This window comes from Mustela putorius, unplaced genomic scaffold (assembly GCF_011764305.1).
Source record: "Mustela putorius furo isolate JIRA1106 unplaced genomic scaffold, ASM1176430v1.1 tig00003962_pilon_pilon_pilon, whole genome shotgun sequence".
In the NCBI taxonomy this organism is placed as follows: domain Eukaryota; kingdom Metazoa; phylum Chordata; class Mammalia; order Carnivora; family Mustelidae; genus Mustela; species Mustela putorius.
In genome coordinates this window covers 13129737-13153501 of record NW_025422106.1, presented here as the reverse complement: position 1 = coordinate 13153501, position 23765 = coordinate 13129737, and the positions used below count along the sequence as shown (strand labels likewise).

At 34.9% G+C, this 23765-nt stretch overlaps 1 protein-coding gene across 1 annotated transcript in view; it reads right to left on the bottom strand.

Moving 5' to 3' along the window:
* The window catches only part of BRIP1 (BRCA1 interacting helicase 1), a 180137-nt gene that overhangs the window by 45483 nt on the left and 110889 nt on the right, over window positions 1-23765 (bottom strand). The window contains exons 15-16 of the mRNA XM_045070134.1: window positions 7044-7203; window positions 5943-6064 (exon numbers count right to left, since the gene is read on the bottom strand). Coding sequence (XP_044926069.1) covers window positions 5943-6064; window positions 7044-7203 — 282 coding nt within the window. The remainder of the gene's footprint in view (window positions 1-5942; window positions 6065-7043; window positions 7204-23765) is intronic.

Sequence of the window (23765 nt, the reverse complement as noted above, 5' to 3'; positions counted from 1 at the left end):
CGTCAATACTAAGATAACCAGATCACCCTCTATACTATATTAATAAAGAAAATTAACACAAAAAATAAAATTTATTATCTTAAGTTATTTTAATCATTTTAAGAGCACTTGTTATTGAATATTATCATCAAATTTTATGAAACCAGTTATAAAAATCTAACATACCACCTGAGCATCTTTAAAGTACAAAAATTTTTAGCTATTTGTCATTTTTATGAATTTTCCACAGGGGAGTAAAGGTACAACACTCATGAAAAGAAAATACTTCTATATACTACCAAACTATGGTAGGGAATATAAATAAGATGCAATTTTAAAATCTAAATATTGTACCTTATAATGTTTCATAAATTATAACCATGCCAATTTGAGATGTATATGCCTGAATTATAAAGTTGAAGGCTTTTGTAGTTATTAGATCATACTAATTGGTCAAAGGATTTGCTTTAGATATCCATTAAATGGGAGCCTTGTTATACTGTGACTTAATTGCATTAAAAGAAAACAACTTTTAGTTATATTTTTTCACCAACATCTAATCACATAAAGGTCTTGCTTCATTTTCTTCTCTTTCAAATACTATGGTTTAGTGCACAGAAAGTTTTCTTTTTAACTATTACACGATTAAGTATGTCCTTATAGAATGATCAGAAGCATCTGGGAAAGGTGGAAATGAAAAAAAATCCTCACTGGGAAAGTTAGCTTAATGCTTGCCCTTCAGAGTGGCCCATTATCAACATTTCATAGTGGGTTTCTTTATTTTCAGGTCCCTGAGGTGTGTGCAATAAATTATGACTTGAACTAAACAAGTCACACTTGGCTCCAAAATGAAATTTTCCTACCTCTACTTTCTAGTCCCCAAGGTGGGAAGAGGAAATCCTGGTCACAGCCAAAGAAGTCATATTTTTGGCTCTAACATACATTTTCCTGCTTCTCTAAAAGCCAAACTCTGCAATTGAGACTATAAGAGTCTTAAGTCAGTATTTTAAACTGTATTAATTTTTTACTTCCATAATCTGTGTCTCAAATTTAAGAAAAAAAAAACTTTTAGTATCATAAAATTAATGTCATTGCTCTTTCCCCCATTCAGATCACTTTTCTAACTCTGACACTGATCTTAACCTTCAAATATGAATTCAAATGAAACAAAAGAGAAAACAATGTAGAAATAGGTTACTTTATTTCCAAAAGCTAGAATATTTAAGGTTTTCAATATAAATAACTTCTACTTATTTTCATATGACAGACTAAGTATTAACATTAAAAAAACAAACAAACTATCAAATCCTAATTTGTAGTCCAGTAATCTGAAGAACTGTTCCAGTTTTGGAAGAGTCATTTACAGAAATCACTTAGTCCTTCATCTCATTTTACAGAAAACAAGAGTATGGCAATATTACGTTAATAGGTTTACATTTAATCATTAATTAAATCAACATTTTTATTTTAAAAAATCAACATTTATTGAATACCTACTACATTGCAAGGCATTATTTTAATTATAGAAACACAAAGAAATTATCCTAATCCTTGACGTACATCATATAACACATTATAAACCATATTTATAAGCACTGAAATATGAGGAGGGGAGTATAGTATATGTTTTAGGAAGTAATAAAGGACACTGGTAAAGAGCACTATGTAGGTAAATATAAAGCCAGTATTATTATACTTTTAGTTTGTAATTCGTTTTTTTCCTACATGATTTAAAAGGTAAATGTATAAAACAATAATTATAAATTATGTTAACAGGCATACATGTATAAAAATTGCAATCCAGACAGTAAAATAAAAGAAGAGAAGGACAGAGATTAAGGATATTACTTGTAATCTCCAGTAAACATTAAGAAAATAACTAAAAAATGGGGGTCAAAGGGGATCAAAATAGTACTCAATGAAAAAACAACTAGAGAGATGCCTGGGTGGCTCAATGGGTTAAAGCCTCTGCCTTTGGCTCAGGTCATGATTTCAGGGTGCTGGGATCAAGCCCGGCACCAGGCTCTACGCTCAGCAGAGAGCCTGCTTCCCCCTCTCTCTCTGCCTGCCTCTCTGCCTACTTGTGATCTCTGTCTGTCAAATAAATAAATAAAATCTTTAAAAAAAAGAAAGAAAGAAAGAGAAAGAAAGAAAAAACAACTAGATACAAAACAGGGTAATAATGAAGCAACTGAAGAACACAAAGCACAGAAAACTGCTGAACAGTAGAACCAAGTCCCTCCTTATCAGTAACTACTTTGTAAATAGTTTAAACTCTACAGCTGAAAGGCAGAATTTGGCTAAATGAATTAAAAAAACATGATCGAACTATACGGTGTGAACAAGAGACTCATTTCAGATACAAGGAAATTAGACCCTTATTTTATATCATATACTAAAATTTACTCAAAATTGAACCAAATATCTAAATTTCAGAGCTCCAACTATGAAAGTTTTCGAAGAAAATGTTCAAATCTGCATGGCCTGGATTTGGCAATAGTTTCCTAAATATGACAGCAAAAGCACAGGCAAAAACAAAAAAGTAAAGTGGACTTAATTATCAAACTTTTCTATTTCTATGTTAATTTACATTCATAAATTAATATATAAATAAATATAGCATATTTATAAATTTGATTTCTATTTTTCTTTTTTTATTCCAAATAAATACTTTCAATAATTTATTGTATCATTTATGAATCTTAAGAAAACAGCCATTATAGTACTCTGATTTATTTCAGATATTCAGGTATTTCGGATATTGATGGCTATATTCTAGTAATTTCCAAATGATAAAAGGCCTTCCTGATTATTATAAAATTATATACCTATACTCTTAAAAGCTTCTACACACAGTCTTTCGAATGGATGCCTTGCAAATATCCTTTAGTTACGAAAAAAAGGCAAAACTCCTTTTTAGAGTCTTGCCTCTAAGTCCTTTTCCACATTTCATAGAAAATACCCACACCTCTCCTATTGCTCCTGACTTTGGACTTAGGCATATGACATGCTTTGGGCAATAGGTTAGTAGATATGATATAAGTAGGTGTTCAGAAAGTGCTTGCTCAATCAAGCCTGCCCTCTTATATCTCTGCGGAAGTATAAAACATGGTAACATGTTCTGGCTAGTCTGCGGGTACACAAAGGATGGGATACATGCAGAGAAGAGCTGACCCAACTGGGCCAAACCTACATTGGTGAAACTATAGCACGGTGACTAAGCCCAGTAGAAATCGGCAGAGGGGCTTACTCAGGCCCAGCTTAGATCATCTACCACCCAGCTACTACTCCCCACCAACAGATATGTGATTCATAATAAATGATTACTGTTTTAATCCACTATGTTTTACAATTGTTTGTTTCACAGGAAGAGTTGATCTAGACATAAGGCAACAGGAAATATACTTCTCTTACATCTGATATTGCCAATGAAGAATTTTCCTCTTTATCTGTCCCTTGTCCCTGCAGTTTGGGCTACTTTTGGGTCTACTCTACTCACCCGTCTCACAAACCACAAGGGAAACTTCTTTAGAACTACCCTCCTCCTCTGCACCCAGATCTCATTGGAGCTTCTGTTGTTCTGCTGTTTTACATACAATTCAGATAAGCAGAACTGTGACAAGCAAGACCATTACTGAGGAATGTCAGAGCAGGTCATCTCTGAATTTTTTCTATGATGGTATGAGAAGGTGCCTGAGAAGAACTAATTCTGAGGAAAGAGAGAATTACGATCACAACACTAGTGCAATAACAATGCCCATAATCACAGTTGCTGGGAGTGAGGGCAGAGAAAGTAGAAGGTAAATGTAATTTTTTTCTTCACAAGTAACATTTTATTTAAATTTAATTTTTTTCAAAGAATGACATAGTAAATATCTTTATTCTCACCACATTCTCTTAAAATTTCTTTTCTACTAAAACAAATATTATAGAAAAAGTTAAAGTCCCATTTGATAACCACTCCAATACCATTTCTTTCTCTTGTCAGGTGTAATCACTATTATGAGTTTTATGTGAATGATTCTTTTCAGGCCTTGCTATTTTGTGAGTATAAAATTTAGTACAACATATTATTAGCCAAAAAGTTATCTCCTTCTGGGGTCCTCAAGGACTCCTATATAGGTCCAAGAAAAAGAGAAGATATAAGCATAAATTGAAGGAGCTAGTTTTAGGGAAACTATAAATATATTTAAGACATTGGGAGAATGTGTGGTACAAAGAAGGGAAAGGGATTTTCTCCACTCTAACAAAAGAGCATTAATGCAATGATACAGGACCCAGGGAAAATGATAAGACATCAAAGAGAGACAGTAACACCGACAGTAGCAGTGCCATCAGCAGCCCTCAGCTTCAATGGAATGTGGCAACAAAAGCCGCAAAGAAAGAAAGAAAACAATACAGTTTTCTTGAGTAGATGTCAACTATTTCATCAGTAGCTATAGTGAGAAGCAGTATTAATCATTTCAGAACAGAAGCCCTGGGCATGGTCATCAGCACTCGCAATGGAAGCCCTAGTGGCTGAAGAAAGGTAGTGGAAGCCACCAAAGTCAGTACACCCTGAAAGGATTAGATACCTCCTGAGGACTTTCAGAAATTTTGAAGAGATCTAGAGCTTAGGGAAGTGTAGGAGCTAACCAGAGAAATACTATTTATTACTGTAAATATTATATAATTCACAGTGTCTACTAAAGTATTAACAATAAATAAGATAACTGTCCAGGGAAAGAATTCTTGCTTTGGTATGAGACCCTAATGGGTTGTATCCTAGGAGGAAGGATATAAATTATACTCATTCTAGTCAGCTAAATGGCCAGAAAACCTTAAGTCTTGGTCTCAGATTGCTGGCACCTTCAAATTCCAGTAGGAAATAAAAGAAAATCCTTGCTGATGGAAAATAACATCACCTTAGGCTTCAAATTATTGCTACAGATAATTTTTCAAATATGTTTAGTAAACAATTAGTGATAATGAAGCAAAACTCCTGTTTTGGCCAAGACAGAAGAACTGGTTTGGGAATGTCCCTCCCATTGCATAAGACCATAATCTCAGAGATTAGGGAAATCCGTTAGGTGAACTCCATGATTCTCAGCTGTTTTCCTACATATAATTTCCTGACAATTCTATCTAGAACACTGAAGTACAAGCAGAGTATGGTTGTCCTGCCAAGCTGCGATGCAAGATGTCAGATTTTGGAGCAGCTAAATCACTGAAATTAGCAGGGCAGTGTATGGTACTGAGAGAAGGGAAATAAAGAAAGAGTCCTAGAATTCTAGAATTCTCTGGAGGACCCTTGTAAGTCTATGACTAAGAGCTTTATAAAACACAAATTGCTGGGCTCCACCTCCACAGCTTCTGATTCAGTTGGTCTGGATGGAGCCTAGAAAATGTGTATTTCTATCAAGTTCCCGGGTGATACTGATTGATACTCCTGGGTTGGATCACTTTGAAAATCACTCTTATTGAGCAAAAGATAATGTAAGTTAAAAATAAAATAAATCTGGGCACCTGGGTGGCTCAGTCTTAAGCATCTGCCTTCAGCTCAGGTCGTGATCCCAGGTCCTGTGATTGACCCCCACGTCAGGTTCCCTGCTCAGCAGGAAGCCTGCTACTCCCTCTCCCACTCCCCCTACTTGTGTTACCTCTCACACTGTGTCTCTCTCTCTGTCAAATAAATAAAATCTTTTAAAAAAGATTAAAAATAAATCAAATGATAAATTACTAAAGGTTTAAAAAAAATAAAATAAATCCATGTCTACTAAACTTTTCTCACTCATTCTGAGTCACCAGAGCATTAAAATATCTGAGGATACACACACACACAAATACAATTAACTTTACATAATATTCAAGAACTTCAGCACCTAAAACTAATATTACACTGTACATTAACTAAATGGAACTTAAATAAAAACTTAAAATCAACAATTTCTGTGATACACAAAACTTAAGGTTTGCTGGCCTACCTGTAGATCTTTCACGTTTGGAAAAGGAATCCCTATTGTTATGACAGCACGGGCATTGTCATCTGAGAAATCCAGACCCTCGCTCACTTTACCACGACAAACTGCTACCAAGAGGGCTCCATCTTAAGCAACAAAAAATAAAGTTTTAAAAAGCACACCCAAAATTCTCCAAAGCTGCTTGTTGTCATTTTGAAAAGATCTAATTAAGTAATAATAGCAACTTTAAAAGAATCAAATAAAAAACCATGATGAAATAAAGTTTTAAAATGGACACAAAATTACATTTCTGATACCAAATAAATCTACAAACTGTGTATTCCCAGATAACATACACAGAAAAGCCACATCAGAGTATTATTAACTTGCAGATGAACTAAGCAATCAGGCATTGTTTTATCTTTAAAATAGTGAAATTGCAATCACTACTTTTACCACGAGAATGTAAAGTTTTCAGAATGATTTAAAGAACTCTAGTTTGTACTATATATCACATTGAATCTAATATTATATTGGAAAACATTTAAAACCTAAAGAACATTGTGTGTAATATCATCATGCTGACAATATTAACAATTATGTTGTAGCATCTTTAAGATGGTACACTGTTCATAAGTTATTACTATTAGCTCTTCCTGTCAAACTTTTTTATGGACATTTGCTAAATTTGAAATGGAGCCTTCAGCTGTGTTTTGAAATCTCAAATTCATTTTATGTAATAGAATGTAAGCATAAAGTACATTTACTTGCATCAAAGTGTAGGGTTCATCTGGCTAGTAAGGAAGATATTTATGCATTCTCTGTCCACCCTCTTTCACAAAACATTTTAGGTAGTGTAAGGAAGACTATACTAAATGTCTTCTTTACCTAAATATACGCTGTTTCTTAAAGTTGAACTGGCATCTCCAAATGAAAATATTCATAGGAGAACAGCTCCAAATAACAGAATCTTTTCACCTTATTTTCTTCTCAACCAGATTATAAAGTATAATTTTTCTATTAAGTGCAATTCATAAAAAAAAGATAACAAAATTCTGACAGCATCAACTTCTTACTTTATGATAAAAATACTGTTTCATTGACCATCAAATAATTTCCATTTACCTTTCTCGCCTTTGCACTTGATTGCATCATAGTACACCTGCAGTAATTCATCAAAATCAGTTTTTTCTCCTCCCTGAGGTTCTACAATGACTGTCTTCACCAACTCTAGATTATGCCATAAACCAGTGTAGAGCCAACGTTCTTTTAACTTTTCTAATAACTGAAAAGGAGAAAGAAAAAAATGAACTTGTTTTGTGTCCAAATGAACAAACTTACCTTGGTTTGTTGAAAGAGAATGTGACAACAATGTGACTATGGTAAGCAAATTAACCTTTCTTCATTTTACTTTTCTCATCTATAAAATGAGAAAAACAAGAATATGTCATAGAGTCGTTATTGGGCTAAATTCATTAACTAATTTAGATAGCTCTGAATGATGATGCCTGGCAGATAGTAAGAGCTCCGTAAAAGTTAACTGCCACCATTTCTATTACTACTAAATTACTGCTGCTGTTGCTGCTTTTGCTACTACTACTTCTATGATTGCTATCTTGGGATTTCAAAAGCAGAAAAAAATGACTTCTGTCAAAGTTGATAAATTTTAAGTTATCTCTATTTTTTTTTAAAGATTTTATTTATTTATTTTACAGAGAGAGTGAGCACAGGCAGACAGAATGGCAGGCAGAGGCAGAGGGAGAAGCAGGCTCCCTGCTGAGCAAGGAGCCCCATGTGGGACTCGATCCCAGGAGGCTGGGATCATGACCCGAGCCGAAGGCAGCTGCTTAACCAACTGAGCCACCCAGGCGTCCCTTAAGTTATCTCTTTAAACCCAAAGTGAAATTCCTTAATATCCCCACCTAAAGCTTCCTTACTTTTTTTTTTTTTTTTGAAGGAGGCTCCATGCCCAGAGAGGAACCCAATGCAGGGCTTGAACTCACAACCCTGAGATCAAGACCTGAGCTGAGATCAAAAGTCAGACACCTAACAGACTGACCACCTAGGAACTTCAACTAAAGATTCTTTAGTGAAGATTCTTTAAGATTATTTTACCTAGTCCATAGGTAGTTAAGCCATTTAAAAATTTGATCATCACCGATTAAACAGAATCCAATAAATATATAAACAGACTCAGGTTGCTAACAAGTAGAAAATATACAAGCACAAGAGCACATTTATAAAGATAACCATGTGCTATAATATAAAACAATTTCCAATAAATTTCAAAGAATATCAGATTAACCACAGAGTCTAGTAACAATGTAACTTTAGATTAAAAAACAATATAGAGTTAGCGGGGTAAAAAAAAAAAAAAACCCAGTAAACAAACTGAACATGTGTTCTTAAAGAACACATGGATTATATGTCCACTAATCTCAATAAAGCTAGAAAAAACAGGGGCGCCTGGGTGGCTCAGTGGGTTAAAGCCTCTGCCTTCAGCTCAGGTCATGATCCTGAGGTCCTGGGATGGAGCCCCGCATCCGTCTCTCTGCTCTGTGGGGAGCCTGTTTCCTCCTCTCTCTCTCTCTCTCTCGCCTGCCTCTGCCTACTTGTGATCTCTGTCAAATAAATAAATAAAATATTTAAAAAAAAAAAGCTAGAAAAGACAAACACCATATAGTTAAAAGAGAAAAAACAGAGAATTCCGGAAACCTTCAGATATTAATGATAAGTAAAGCACCCACAATTCAAAATATGGGATTCAGTAAAGGCAATAGTTAGATATATACTTATAGTTTAAGATGTATTTGTTTTAAAAACATGAAATTAAATGAAACATTCTTTTTTTATTTTTATTTATTTTTTTTATAAACATATAATGTATTTTTAGCCCCAGGGGTACAGGTCTGTGAATCGCCAGATTTACACACTTGACAGCACTCACCACAGCACACCCGCCCCCCAGTGTTCATACCCCACCACCCTCTCCCGAGCCCCCTCCCGATAGCAACCCTCAGTTTATTCTGCAAGATTAAGAGTATCTTATGGTTTGTCTCCCTCCCGATATCATCTTGTTTCATTTATTCTTTTCCTACCCCCCAAACCCCCCACATTGCATCTCCACTTCCTCATATCAGGGAGATCATATGACAGTTGTCTTTCTCCAATTGATTTATTTCACTAAGGATAATACCCTCTAGTTCCATCCACATCATTGCAAATGGCAAGATTTCATTTCTTTTGATGGCTGCATAGTATTCCATTGTGTGTGTGTGTGTATACACACACACACACACACACACACACACACACACACACACTACATTGAAGCATTCTTTTTAAGAAGCAAGAAAATCAAATGGTAAATGCAAAGGAAGTAGAAGTTAACAATAAACATAAGAGCTGAAATAAAAAGACAAAAGCCAGTACTAAAAATTATTATGATTTAAACTGATCTGTTTTACCCACTTGTTCTATGCAGAGTTCCATGCAGTATAGACCAATTATTATAAAGTAGGAAAGCAACAGGGAATTACCACAAATTTTCTAGAAAACAGAAACTAAATTTTATAAGATGGTTTACTTCCTCAGAATTTCACCCTTATCGATTTTGTTTTTTTATAAAGATTTTATTTATTTGAGAGAGAGAGAGAGAAAACATGCACATGGGCAGGCAAAAGGCAGAGAGAGAAGGAGAAGGAGAGAAGCAAACTCCCTGCTGAGCTCAGAGCCTGACAGGGGCTGATCCCAGGACCCTAAGATGGTGACCTGAGGAGAAATCAAGAGTCCCACATTTAAACGACGGAACAACCCAGGCACCCCATCACCCTTATCTATTTTCAGAATTAAATTTAGCAAGATCATAAGATAAAAATTTTTATCACTACTATGGTATAAATGTTTATGTTCCCTCAAAACACATACGTTGAACTCCCCAATCCCCAAAGATGATAGTATTATGAATAGGCCCTTTGGAAGGTGATTAGGTCATGAGCATGGAGCTCTCATGAATGAAATGAGTGCTCTTATAAAAGGGATCCCCACCATATGAGACACAGCCAGAAGACCCTGCCTACCAAACAGGAAGAGGGCTGTCATCCAACCTGATCTTGGGTCTCCCAGGCTCTAGCACTGTGAGAAATAAATTTTTGTTGTTTATAAACTACAAAGTCTGTGGTAATTTATTATAGCAACTGGAACAGACTAAGAAAATCACTAACTGGTAAAAAACCTCATTGTGTATTATACGGTGGTCAAGGTACCCTGATTAATAAGAAGAAAAATTCTCTGTAACACCATGTCATTAGGTTAAAAAAGAAAAAAGTAGGGCAGTCATTAAATCTAAAAGTCTATCTTACTTTGAGTGACTCAAGGGTTGACCATTAAAATTTGCTTTTTGAATATGCACTGTTTTTGAATTAGTCTCTCATCAGTGCTAGGAAGTATGAAAACCTTGTAACAGTATTCAGGGCTACAGTGTATGCGGGAGAGTCAAACTGAGACTTCAATGCAAAGATAAGACTTATTATAAATTTGATAATGTTCAGAATAATATATTAATCTCTTTAAATTTCTCTACTGAATAGGCAGTTTAGAAGAAGATATAAACATCCTAAGGATATAAAACCAGTAACATGTGACATGAATTTGCATAATTGTTGATACTTAATGCAACTTAATCCAATGATATACTGTTTTCTGTCATCTGAAAACAGCCTTTCATCTTTGATTCCTTGATCTTGAAATAATAACTGCCAGTACAATATATTTTTAACATTTAAAATCTGGATGGAGGGGCGCCTGGGTGGCTTGGTGGGTTAAGCCGCTGCCTTCGGTTCAGGTCATGATCTCAGGGTCCTGGGATCAAGCCCCACATCGGGCTTTCTGCTCAGCAGGTAGCCTGCTTCCCTTCCTCTCTCTCTCTGCCCGCCTCTCTGCCTATTTGTGATCTCTCACTGTCAAATAAATAAATAAAATATTTTAAAAAAATAATAAAAAAATAAAAAATAAAATCTGGATGGATACCTCTCACTTTACTTGAAGATCACTAAGTTGGTCATTCCAAAATATATTCCATAAAATCTATTTAAGAAGGCAAGTTTCAGAAAGAACAAAGAAATTGGTTCAATATAAACTTACCCCCAAAGACATTCCCATTACATAAAAAAGAATTCAGAATATCAAAGAGTTGCATATGATTTAGAAAACGTCTAACACAAGTTTAAAAAAATTTCAAAGCAGGGATGATACATCCAAAATTTCAAAATTTGTTATAATGAACAAAGAAAAAAACAATCTACTGACTTTTTAGATTCTAAGAACTTCAAAAACTTATAGACAATGAAAGCAGCCAAGGATTTATAAATAAATCATGAATATTACAATTAAAAAGTAGAATATGCATTATATCAATCAGTTCAGGCAATTTTATGGCACATATAAAACAAACGGTCATATATTAATAGGTCTTTAAAAATTATCTGCAAAATAAAGCTTTAAAGTTCGGTGATATAGCTGAAGGAACTTCTAGCTCTAAAACTCTTTAATTCTATTAAATTTTTAAAACTGAATTGTTGGGATGCTTGTGTGGCTCAGTTGGTTAAGCATCTGTCTTCATTCAGGTCATGATCCTAGGGTCTTGGGAGAGTCCTGCAAAGGCCTCCTTGCTCAGCAGGGAGCCTGCTTCTCCCTCTGCCTGCTGCTTCCCTGCTTGTGCACTCTCTCTCTGACAAATAAATAAGTAAAATCTTTAAAAAAATAAAACTGAATTGCTAGTATATAAGATTTATACATAAGATTGTAATTCAGAGAATAAGGAGGACAAAAAGGAAAAAGGTGGGACACTAATAGACAGGCTATATTTTTTTTTAGGTTTGCATTAGAGCTGAAAAACTTCATTGTTAATGCAAATTTTAAAACGAGGACAAAAATTTTTCCCTAAATAGAAACCATTTAAATTTGCTTTAATTGAAAAGGAAGAATTAATTATCCAATCATAGCTAAGACTATTTTTCCAGAAAAATTTTATGCACTTTGACACCTATCAGCCTTTCCAAATTTCCATACCATACCATTCATTCATTTATAAGTAGGCTCCACGCCCAGTATATATGTATGTATTTATTGGCTCCATGCCAATGTGGAGCCCAACACAGGGCTTGAAGTCATGACTGAGAGCAAGGCCTGAGCTGAAATCAAGAGTTGCTTGCTTAACCAACTGAGCCACCCAGGTGCCCCTGCCATACCATTTCAAGCCAAGTTCAGAGATATATTTTAGGCAATTCAAGTAAAGCTGAGGCAGGTAAGAGACAAATAATTTGATCATAACTAAGAGAGCTCCTGGTCAGAATTTAGAAAAAGAGAAAAAGGAAAAAAAAATTTGCTTTTCAGTTTTATCTATTTTTATGGTAAGAATACAGAGAACTGGAACTCTCATACAGTGCAGTGAAAATATAAAATGGTGCAGGTTCTTTGGGAAGAAGTCAGATAGTTCTTCAAAATGTTAAATATAGAGCTACCATATGATCCAGCAATTACATTCATAATACCCAAGAGAAATGAAAACAAAGCTACACAAAAACTTGTACATAAATGTTCATAGTAGCATTATTCATAATATCCCTAAGTAGAAACAACCCAAATATCTTTCAATTGATTGATGGATAAATAAAACATGGTATATTTATGCAGTGGAGTATCTGATCATAAAAATCAAGTACTGATACATGCTATAACATGGATGAACCTCAAAAACAATATACAGTTGACCCTTGAGCAACAAAGGTTTTAACTGTATGGGTCCACTTATAAACAGATTTTTTTTCAATATAGTACAGCACCATGTATGTATTTTCTCCTCTTTATGATTTTCTCTAACTTATTGTTAAGAATGCAATATATAATATATGCAACATACAAAATATGTGTTAATCAACTGTTTATGTTATCAGTAAGGTTTCTCATCAATAGTAGGTGATTAGTAGTTAAGTTTTGGGGGAGCCAAAATTTACACACACAGATTTTTGACTGCATAGGGGATTAGAGCACTTTTCAAGGGATAACTAAACTAAGTAAAAGATGTCAGACACAAAAGACCACACATTGTATAATTCCATTTATATGTAAGTTCCAGATAAGGCTAATGCATAGGGACATAAAGTAAATTAGAAGTTGCCTAGGGCTATGAAGGGGGAAAGTTAGGGGGAATACGGGGAGTGATTACTAAGAGGTATGGAGTGATGAAAATGTTCAAATATAGTTGCAGAACTTTGTGAATCAAATAAAAACCATGAATTTACACTTTAAATGAGTGAGCTATATGTAAATTATATTGCAATAAAGATGTTATATTGGGAAAAAACAACATAAATGGCACGCAGAACTTCTAAAGCACTATGGGAAGAAAGGACAAAAACCCATATTAATTGAATAAGACAAACAAAAGGAGAAAAGAGGTAAAGAAAGCACAAAATAATAAGTCCAAGTATGCCCAGACTTAAAGCAAACACAAATGAATTTAACTTGTTTATTAAAACTGGACACTCAGATTGTTTGGGGAAAAAAAGGAAAAGAGGTAGGTAGGGAGGGAAGAGGTAGAGAGAGAAAAAGAAATAATCATCTATATGATGTTGTTCAATAGACACTTAAAATTAAACCACATAGAAATCTTAAAAATGAATTTATAGGAAAAGAAATGCAAGGCATATACCAAAAGCAATCAGGTGTATCACAGTCATAAAAAATAGACTTCAAAGCAAAAAGTTTTAGAACAGATATATATTCTATATACTTAAAAAGTACATCCACTAAAAAGAGGTAACAGTCATGAATCTTCATGCACTTAAAACATAGCTTCAAAATATACAAAAGAAAAGTTAACAAGAAATATAAAGATAAACTGACGAATTCGCTAAATAGTACTGAGGATTTCGATGTACCCCTCTTAGCTATTTATAGATGAGCTGGACAAAATTGGTAAGGATAAAGAAGACTGAAGTTTATAAGAATCATCAACCTTGCTCTACGGGCGCCTGGGTGGCTTGGTCAGTTAAGTGTGTGACTCTTGATTTCAGCTCGGTTCATGATCTTATGGCCGTGGAATGAAGTTCAACATTTTCTCTTTCCCACTCCATTTGCCCCTTCACTGCTTGCTCTCTCTCAAAAACAAAGAATCATCAACCTTGCTCAAATATGTGGGGAATTTGGTGCTGAATGGAAAATAGTGATTCTTTTCAAATATGTAATAATATATGTAAAGAACATATCAATGAATTTTTTAAACTTGGAATCATATATATTCACTGGAAATGAATAGTAACAGAAGGCCTTCAGAACAAAAAAAGATTTACACAGAAAGAGGAAAAATATTTTCCAATTTTGGGGGAACAATTTCCAGGTTCAAGAGGGAAACAAAATGGAAAAAAATTATTTAAAAACAATTTGGTAGGTCTTTTCTGTATAAATTTTAAATCAGATATCAATTTCTACAGAAATGTCAACAACAGCATTATTTAAAAAGCAGAACATAAAAAGACTAGAAACAACAAAAATATTTACTAAAGGTAATATATAAACTATTTCATAGTCATACAATGGATTATGATAAGCAATAAAAATAAATGGATTAGTGAAAAAACCAAATGGCAGAAAATTATATCTAATACCATGCCATTAAAAAAAAAAAGCAAAATTAAATAACAGTGTTTAGGAATATATATGTATTAGGGAATATGTATGTATGTGGTAAGGCCATTTTTTTAAAAAATGAATGGCAATTACAAACTTGAGGACATTGACTAACACTATGGGGGTAGGCAAAGAGATGGGATTGAGAAGGGGCATCCACATAGCTTTAAACTCAGTAATATTTAGTTCTTAGGTGGCAGTTTTGATGTTTGCATTTTATTAATTTATAAATATACTTTATAACTCACATCTATATTATATGCACTCTTATGTAAGTATGAAATATTACATAATGATTGTGAAAATGGAGCAGAATATATTTCTTTTGAATGTTTTTAGTAATACCAAGGCGTGGGGATGAAGGGTGGAGATAATAAAACAAATAACAATAAACAGATTTAGCCCATACAATGTGCCAGAAACATGAAAGAAAAAAATCTAAGGATAAAGCAGAGAACATCATAGAAAAGATACCTGCCTTCATGGCACTTACATTCTAATGAGAGAACATTACATTCCTAAAGATGCAGAATAAATATGGCCTGAAACTCCGAAATTTGTATCTACAACCCAGTTTGCTCCTTTATGTGTTATATTTTTAAGCACAGTCAAATTCACCAGTTAGATATCTCAAAGGCATCTGAAATGTCTCATAAGAGACCAAATTTATAACATTTTAGTGTTTGTTATTTCAATAAAGGATATCGCCATTCCCTTGAGTTGCCTTTGCTAGAACACTAAGTCATCCTTAACAATTCCCTCTCCCCACCTCAATGCCCAGGTACAATCTATTACCAGTCCTCTTAATTTTTGTCTTCTAACTATCTCTCCATATCCAAAGCCAACACCGCAGTCCAAGCTATTAAAATCTCCTGAAAAACTACTCCAATAATCTCCTAACTGATTTCCTGTTTCTTATCACTCTTACATCTTTATATTTTAGCCAGAGAGTATTTTCAAAATACCAATTTTACCACATGATCCACTCACATCTCCACTTTAAAAATCAGTAAGTATGCATCAACAAACCCTCCTTGCCCTCATGGAAATAGTGATTCAACGATACATGGAACAATTACTTTTGTGAGAAATCTGGAAAACAGTTAAGAGGCTCCCGCCCCTCGATGAGTATGAAACCAGCTACATAGAAGGTAGGAAAATTCGTGGCACCATTTGCCTTAGTCCCTCTCCCCAGCTCAGCATGGTGTGACTCAGGGAAAACTTCCAACTCCTGGCTTTTCCCTTAAGGAGAGAAGACTGAAATATACATCCAATGTACAGACTATCGAGGGACTATGTACAGACTAACCAGAGGACTGTTTTCTGTCCTTCCTAAATCTAAGTACTGACAGGAAAGGGTGCTGAGATGGGGGCTACTGAACACAAAGGCTAAAGTTTAGACTAGAATGCATTCCCTCCCCATAGTCTCGCCCCCTGGCTCAGGTTTTAATTAAGGGTAGAAAAATCCCAATTCCCAATTTCTCCAGGGAAAGGAAACTGTTGGACTATGTATCCAATGTTGTGCTTTTTCAGGAAGCTGCCTGAAGGACTGGTGGTTTCTGTGTCACTGGTCTCAGAGCACTGACAAGACCCAGCATCCCCAAATGCCAGGGGGCCACTGAGAACAAAAGAGAGAGGTAGGTAGCTTGGTGCCACTCCAGAGGAGGAGTAGTATTGTAGCTTGGTGGTCTCTACCCTGGCTGGGTAGAAGAGAAGAGTGGACTAGGTTGTATAACATTCCAGCTTGGCACTGGTTCCTGTCCCGCCTGACTCAAAGAGTTGATGTGACCTGACAAACTCTAAAAGCCTGGGAGCTGCAGGAAAACAAAAGACAGCTAGATGCCTTATAGCACTCCAGAGAACCTGTAGTACCACAGACAAAAACCAGAGGGAGCAAGTGATTTATAAGCTCTTAAAAAAAAAAAAAAAAAGGAAAATGCCTCTAATTCAGAATTTATACACAGGAGTCTAGAAGACACATCCACAGGAAAGGTTTTGGTGGTCCCCAGAATCCGTAGCTCCAAAGCCAGTCTATTAAAGACTGTTTTGTTTTGGTTTTTTTCAATATGAGTACATAAAAAGGAATGAAATAAACTCCAGGAATCAACTATAAAGAAATGGGGGTATATAAATTACCTGACAAATAATTTAGAATAACCATCATAAAGAATTCAACAAGCTCAGGAAAATGATACATAAGCAAAATGAGAATTTATAAAAGAGACAGAAAATATAAGAGAGAATCAAAGAGAAATTTTGGAGCTAAAGAAAATAACAACTGAACTGAAAAATTTACTGAAGAGATTCAATGGCAGATTTAACTCAAATAAAGAATTCACAAACTTGAAGACAGGCCATTAAAAATTATCCAGAGAAGTAAAAAAGAAAAAGAATGAATAAAGCCTAGGGTATTTATAGGACATCATCAAGCAGACAAGTATATACATATGGGGCTCCCAGTGGGAGAAAAAAGTGAGAAGGGGGCACAAAGTTTATTTAAAGAATAGCCAAGAATCTGTTTTCGGCTCAGGTCATGATCCCAGTGTCCTGGGATGGAGCCCCATGTCAGGCTACATGCTGCTCTCCCTACTTGTACTTTCTCTTTCTCTCTGTCAAATAAATAAGAGCTTTAAAAATATTTTAAAAAAATAAATGAAGACTAGCCAAAAACCTTACCAAATCAGGGGTGGAGGTGGAGAACAGACATTTAGCTTCAAGAAGCCAAAAGACACCAAATAGCATGAAATCTAAGAGGGTCACACTGAACCACATTATAAATAAATGTATCAAAAGTCAGAGACAAAGAGAATTTTGAAAGCAAAGCAAGAACCTCCATAAAACAATGAGTGAATTTCTCAGCAGAAATCTTGCAGGCCAGTAGAATGCTATATATGAAGTGCTGAAACAAACAAACAAACAAACAAAACCCAGCAACTGAGAACATGATATTCAGTAAAAAATGAAGGTGAGATAAAGACTTCCCTAGAATAAGCAAAACTGAGGGAGTTCATTGCCACTAGACCTGCCTTAAAAGAAATGTTAAAGAGAGTCCTTCAAGTTGAAATAAAGGTGCAGATAATAACACAAAACCATAAAAAATGAATTTTCAATGAAAAACTATTAAAAAAGACAAAGATATTATATACTGAAAAAATTGTCAACTCATGAAGATGTGATTATAATAAACAGATAAATGCCCAAGAACAAAGCCCCAAAATGTATGAAACAAAAACTAACAGAATAGAATAGAGAAATAAATAGTTCTACAGTAACAGTAAGAGACTTCAATATCCCAATTGCAATAATGAACAAAACAACCTCACAGAAGTTCAATAAAAAAGAGGATTTGAAAAACACTATCAGGGTGCCTAAGTGGTTCAATTAGTCAAGCTGAATTCAGCTCAGGTCATGACCTCAGGCTCAAGACATGAGTCCCACATTGGGCTCTGTGCTCAGCGGGGAGTCTGCTTGGGATTCTTGTTCTCCCTCTCCCTCTGCCCCTCCTCACTGCACACACTCTCTCTAAAATAAATAAATCAATCTTTAAAAATATATACAAACAAATTGACCTAATAGATACACATAGAGAACACTCAACCCAACAAAGTAGAATACATGTTCTTAAGTACACATGGAATATCCTCTAGAATATACCACAAATTAGGCCACAATACAATTCTTAATATATTTTAAATGGATTGAGTGGTTTTTCTGACAACCATGAAATGAAACTAGAAATCAATAACAGAAGGGAAATTAGAAAAATACACACATATGTGGAGACTGAATAATATACCCTTAAACAACCACTAGATCAAACTAGAAATCACAAAGAAAATTAGAAAATATCTTCAGATACATGAAAACAAAAATACACACATACCAAAACTATGAAACAGCAAATCAGTGTTACAAAAGATATTTGTAACTATAAATGCATACGTTAAAAAGAGCTTAAGTTAATCTTAACTGTACATCTTAAGAAACTAAAAAACAGCAAATTAAACCAAAAACTAGCAGAAGGAAAGAAAAAATAAAGAGCAAAAATAAATAAAATAGAATAGAAAAAAATAGAGAAATGAAAGTTGGTTTTTTGAAGATCAACAAAATTAACAGATAGATTGACTAAGGGAAAAAAAAAAAAGAAGACTTAATGAATGAGGAAAGCCACAAAAGAAAGTAGAGATATAATTACCAACTTTACAGAGATAAAAGGATTATTAGACAATACTATGAACAACTGTATACCACCAAATTGGATAATCTGGATGTAATGAATAAATGTTTAGAAACACATAATCTATAAATACTGAATCATGAAGAAAAAGAAAATCTAAACAAAACTGTAACAAGTAAGGAGACTGAACTAATAATCAAAAACCTCCAACAAAAAAAAGCTGTAACTCCGTTATCTTCACTGGTGAATTCCACCAAACATTTAAAGAAGAATTCATATATATATATATATATATATATATATATATATATATATATATAAAGAATTAATATCAATCCTACTCACTCTCCAAAAAAACTGAATAGAACACTTCCAAACTCATTCTAGAAGCTAGCATTACTTTGATACCAAAGGCAGACAAACGAAGCTACAAATATCCCTTATAAATACTGATGCAAAAATCCTCAAGAAATACTAGCAAATAAAATTCAGCAACATAGTAAAAGTATTATATAGGTGTCTGGGTTGCTCAATCAGTTAAGTGTCTGCCTTAGCTCAGGTCATGATCCTGGGTCCTGGGACTGAGCGCCATGTCAGGCTCCCTACTCAGTAGGAAATCTGTTTCTCCCTCTCCCTGCTCTTGCTTTTGCTCTTATTTTCTCTCTCTCTCAAATAAACAGAAATTTTGAAATTCTTTAAAAAAACCATATATACACAATCAAATATTATGCAGCCATCAAAAATGAAATCTTGCCATTTGCAATGATGTGGATGGAACTAGAGGGTATTATTCTAAGCAAAATAAGTCAATCAGAGAAAGAATTATCAAATGATGTCACTGATATGTGGAATTTGAGAAACAAGGCAGAGGGAAAAGGGAAGAGAGGAAAAAATAAAACAAGATGAAAGCAGAGAGGGACACAAACCGTAAGAGATTCTTAATATCAGGAAACAAGGTGAGAGCTGCTGGAGTACAGAGGGGTGGGAGAGATGGGGTGGCTGGGTGATGGACAGTGGGGAGTGCATGTGTTATGGTGAACACTGTGTATTGTGTAAGACTGATGAAGCACAGACCTGTACCTCTGAAACAAATAATACATTATATGTTAATTTAAAAAATTCTTTAAAAAATAAAATAAAATTGGGGCACCTGGGTGGCTCAGTGGGTTAAGCCTCTGCCTTCGGCTCAGGTCATGATCCCAGGGTCCTGGGATCGAGCCCCACATCGGGCTCTCTGCGCTGCAGGGAGCCTGCTTCCTCCTCTCTCTCGGCCTGCCTCTCTGCCTACTTGTGATCTCTGTCAGATAAATAAAGAAAAAATCTTTAAAAAAAAAATAATAAAAATAAAATAAAATACAAGTATTATATATCATGACTAATTGGGATTTACCCCTGGAACACAAGGGTTGTTTAACACATAAAAACCAATCAATAGTGACTCTTAATCTCACAAAACAAACTGAGGGTTGCTGGGGGGAGAGGGTTTGGGAGAAGGGGGGTGGGGTTATGGACATTGGGGAGGGTATGTGCTTTGGGGAGTGCTGTGAAGTGTGTAAACCTGGCAATTCACAGACCTGTACCCCTGGGGATAAAAATATATGTTTATAAAAAATAAAAAAAATTTTTTAAAAAATCAATCAATATAATTCACTACAATAATAGAATGGAGGGGGAAAAAAAAGGCCCATGATCTTCTCAACTGAGGTAGAAAAGCATTTGACAAAATTTAACACCCTTTCATGATAAAAACACTCAAACTAGGAAAGGAAGAAAATTTCCTAAACATATTAAAGGTCTTTTATGAAGAGCTCACACCAAACATCACACTCAATGGTGAACAACTCGAACCTTTCCCCCTAAATCAGAAACAAAATAAGGATGCCCATCTTTGCTACTTCAATTAAACAGAACAATTAGTCGAGAAAAAGAAAAGGTATTCAAAATGGAAAAAAAGATAAAACTATCTTTGTTCACAGATTACATGGTCTTATACCTAGAAAACTCCAAAGAATACACATCAACTCCCCCCTTCAAAAAAGCCCTGTTACAGCTAATAAATGAAATGAGCAAAATTGCATGATATAAAACCAACATGAAAAGTTGGTTTCATTTCTACACGCTAACAGTAAACAACCATAAAAGGAAATGAAGAAAATAATTCCATTCATAATAGTATCAAAAAGAGTGCTCACTTCTGCAGCACATACATAACAGCATCAAAAATAATAAAAACACTTAGGGATAAATTTAACCAAAGGGTGAAAAACTTGTATACCGAAAACTACAGAACACTGCTGAAAGAAACTAAAGAAACATAAATAAATGAAAAAATATGCCATGTTCATGGATTGGAGAACTTAATATTGTTTTTTTTTAAATTTATTTATTTTCAGAAAAACAGTATTCATTATTTTTTCACCACACCCAGTGCTCCATGCAATCCGTGCCCTCTATAATACCCACCACCTGGTACCCCAATCACCCACTCCCCCGCCACTTCAAACCCCTCAGTTGTTTTTCAGAGTCCATAGTCTCTCATGATTCACCACCCCTTCCAATTTACCCCAACTCCCTTCTCCTCTCTAACACCCCTTGTCCTCCATGATATTTGTTATGCTCCACAAGTGAAACCATATGATAATTGACTCTCTCTGCTTGACTTATTTCACTCAGCATTATCTCTTCCAGTCCCATCCATGTTGCTACAAAAGTTGGGTATTCATCCTTTCTGATGGAGGCATAATACTCCATCGTGTATATGGACCACATCTTCCTTATCCATTCGTCCATTGAAGGGCATCTTGGTTCTTTCCATAGTTTGGCAACCGTGGCCATTGCTGCTATAAACATTGGGGTACAGATGGCCCTTCTTTTCACTACATCTGTATCTTTGGGGTAAATACCCAGCTGTGCAATTGCAGGGTCAAAGGGAAGTTCTATTTTTAATTTCTTGAGGAATCTCCACACTGTTCTCCAAAGAGGCTACACCAACTTGCATTCCCACCAACAGTGGAAGAGGGTTCCCCTTTCTCCACATCCTCTCCAACACATGTTGTTTCCTGTTTTGTTAATTTTGGCCATTCTAACTGGTGTAAGATGATATCTCAATGTGGTTTTAATTTGAATCTCCCTAAGGGCTAGTGATGATGAACGTTTTTCATGTGTCTGATAGCCATTTGTATGTCTTCATTGGAGAAGTGTCTGTTCCTATCTTCTGCCCATTTTTTGATATGTTTGCCTGTTTCGTGTGTGTTGAGTTTGAGGAGTTCATTACAGATCCTGGATATCAACCTTTTAGGACTTAATATTGTTAACATAACAATACTACCCCCCAAATAATTTATATTCAGTGCAATACCTACCAAAATCCTTTTTTCCAGAAATAGAAAAACCCATCTTAAAATCCAAATGGAATCAGAAGGAGATGGATAGCCAAACCAAAAAAAGAACATTTGAGGACTCACATTTCCTAATTTCAAAACTTAATACAAAGGAACAGCAATCAGATGGTGTGATACTGGCCTAAGGACAGATATATAAACTAATGAAATAGAAAAGAGAGTTCAAAAATAAACCCTTGCATTGATTTTATTTTATTTTTTTAATTTTCAGTCAGGATACTAAGACTACTGTCAATTAATTTTCAATCAGAATACTAAGACCATTCAAAGGGGGAATGGACAGTCTTCTCAACAAACGATGTTGGGAAAACTGGATATTCACATACAAAAAGATGAAGTTAGGGGGCACCTGGGTGGCTCAGTGGGTTAAAGCCTCTGCCTTCGGCCCAGGTCATGATCCCAGGGTCCTGGGATGGAGCCCCACATCCGCTCTCTGCTCAGCGGGGAGCCTGCTTCCCTTCCTCTCTCTCTGCCTGCCTCTCTGCCTACTTGTGACCTCTGTCTGTCAAATAAAGAAAATCTTTAAAAAAAAAAAAAAAAAGATGAAGTTAGGACTTGTTTACACAATTTACAAGTTAACTCAAAATTACCAAAGACCTAAACGTAACACCTAAAACTATAAAACTATTAGATGAAAACAGAGGGCAAAATCTTCCAATATTGGATCTAACAATGATTTCTTAGATATGACTTCAAAAGCGTAGGTAACAAAAGAAAAATATAGAGGAACTGAATTTCATCTACATTTAAAAACTTCTGTGCATCGAAGGATACCATCAAGAAAGTGAAAAGATAATTCACAAATAAGAGAAAATGTTTATAATTCATTTATAAGAGATTAATATCCAGACAATATAAAGAACTCCTACAACTCAAAAATAAACCAATTCAAAAATGGGCAAAGAACTGGAATAGACATTTCTCCAAAGATACACAAAGGAAGAATAATCACATGAAAAGATGCATAACTTCACTAATCATTAGGAAAATGCAAATCAGAACTACAATGAGATACCACCTCACATCCATTAGGATGGGTACTATAAAACAAACCAACAAACACTAAACCTCAGAAAATAGGTGTTGGCAAGCCTGTAGAGAAATTGTTATCTTTGTACATTGCTGGCAGGGATGTAAAGTGGTACAGTCACTGTAGAAAACTTGGTAGTTCCTCAAAAAGTTTATAAACATAAAATTACCATATAATGCAGCAATTCCACTCCTGAGTATATCACCAAAAGAAGTGAAGGCAAAAACTCAAATAGAGAGTTGCACATCTATGTTCATAGCAGCATTATTCACAATAGCTATAAGGTGGAAACAACCCAAACATCCATCAATGGATGAATGGATGAACAAAGTAGTATATACATACAATGGAATATTCAGCCATAAAAAGGAATGAAATTGTGATACATATTATAACGTAGGTAAACCTTGAAAACATGGTAAATTAAATAAGGAAGATGCAAAAGGACAAATACGATTTTTTAAAAAATTTTATTTATTTGAAAGAGAGACTCAGAGAGCTCGAGCAGAGGCAGAGGCAGAGGCAGAAGGAGAAGCAGACCAGCCCCCAAC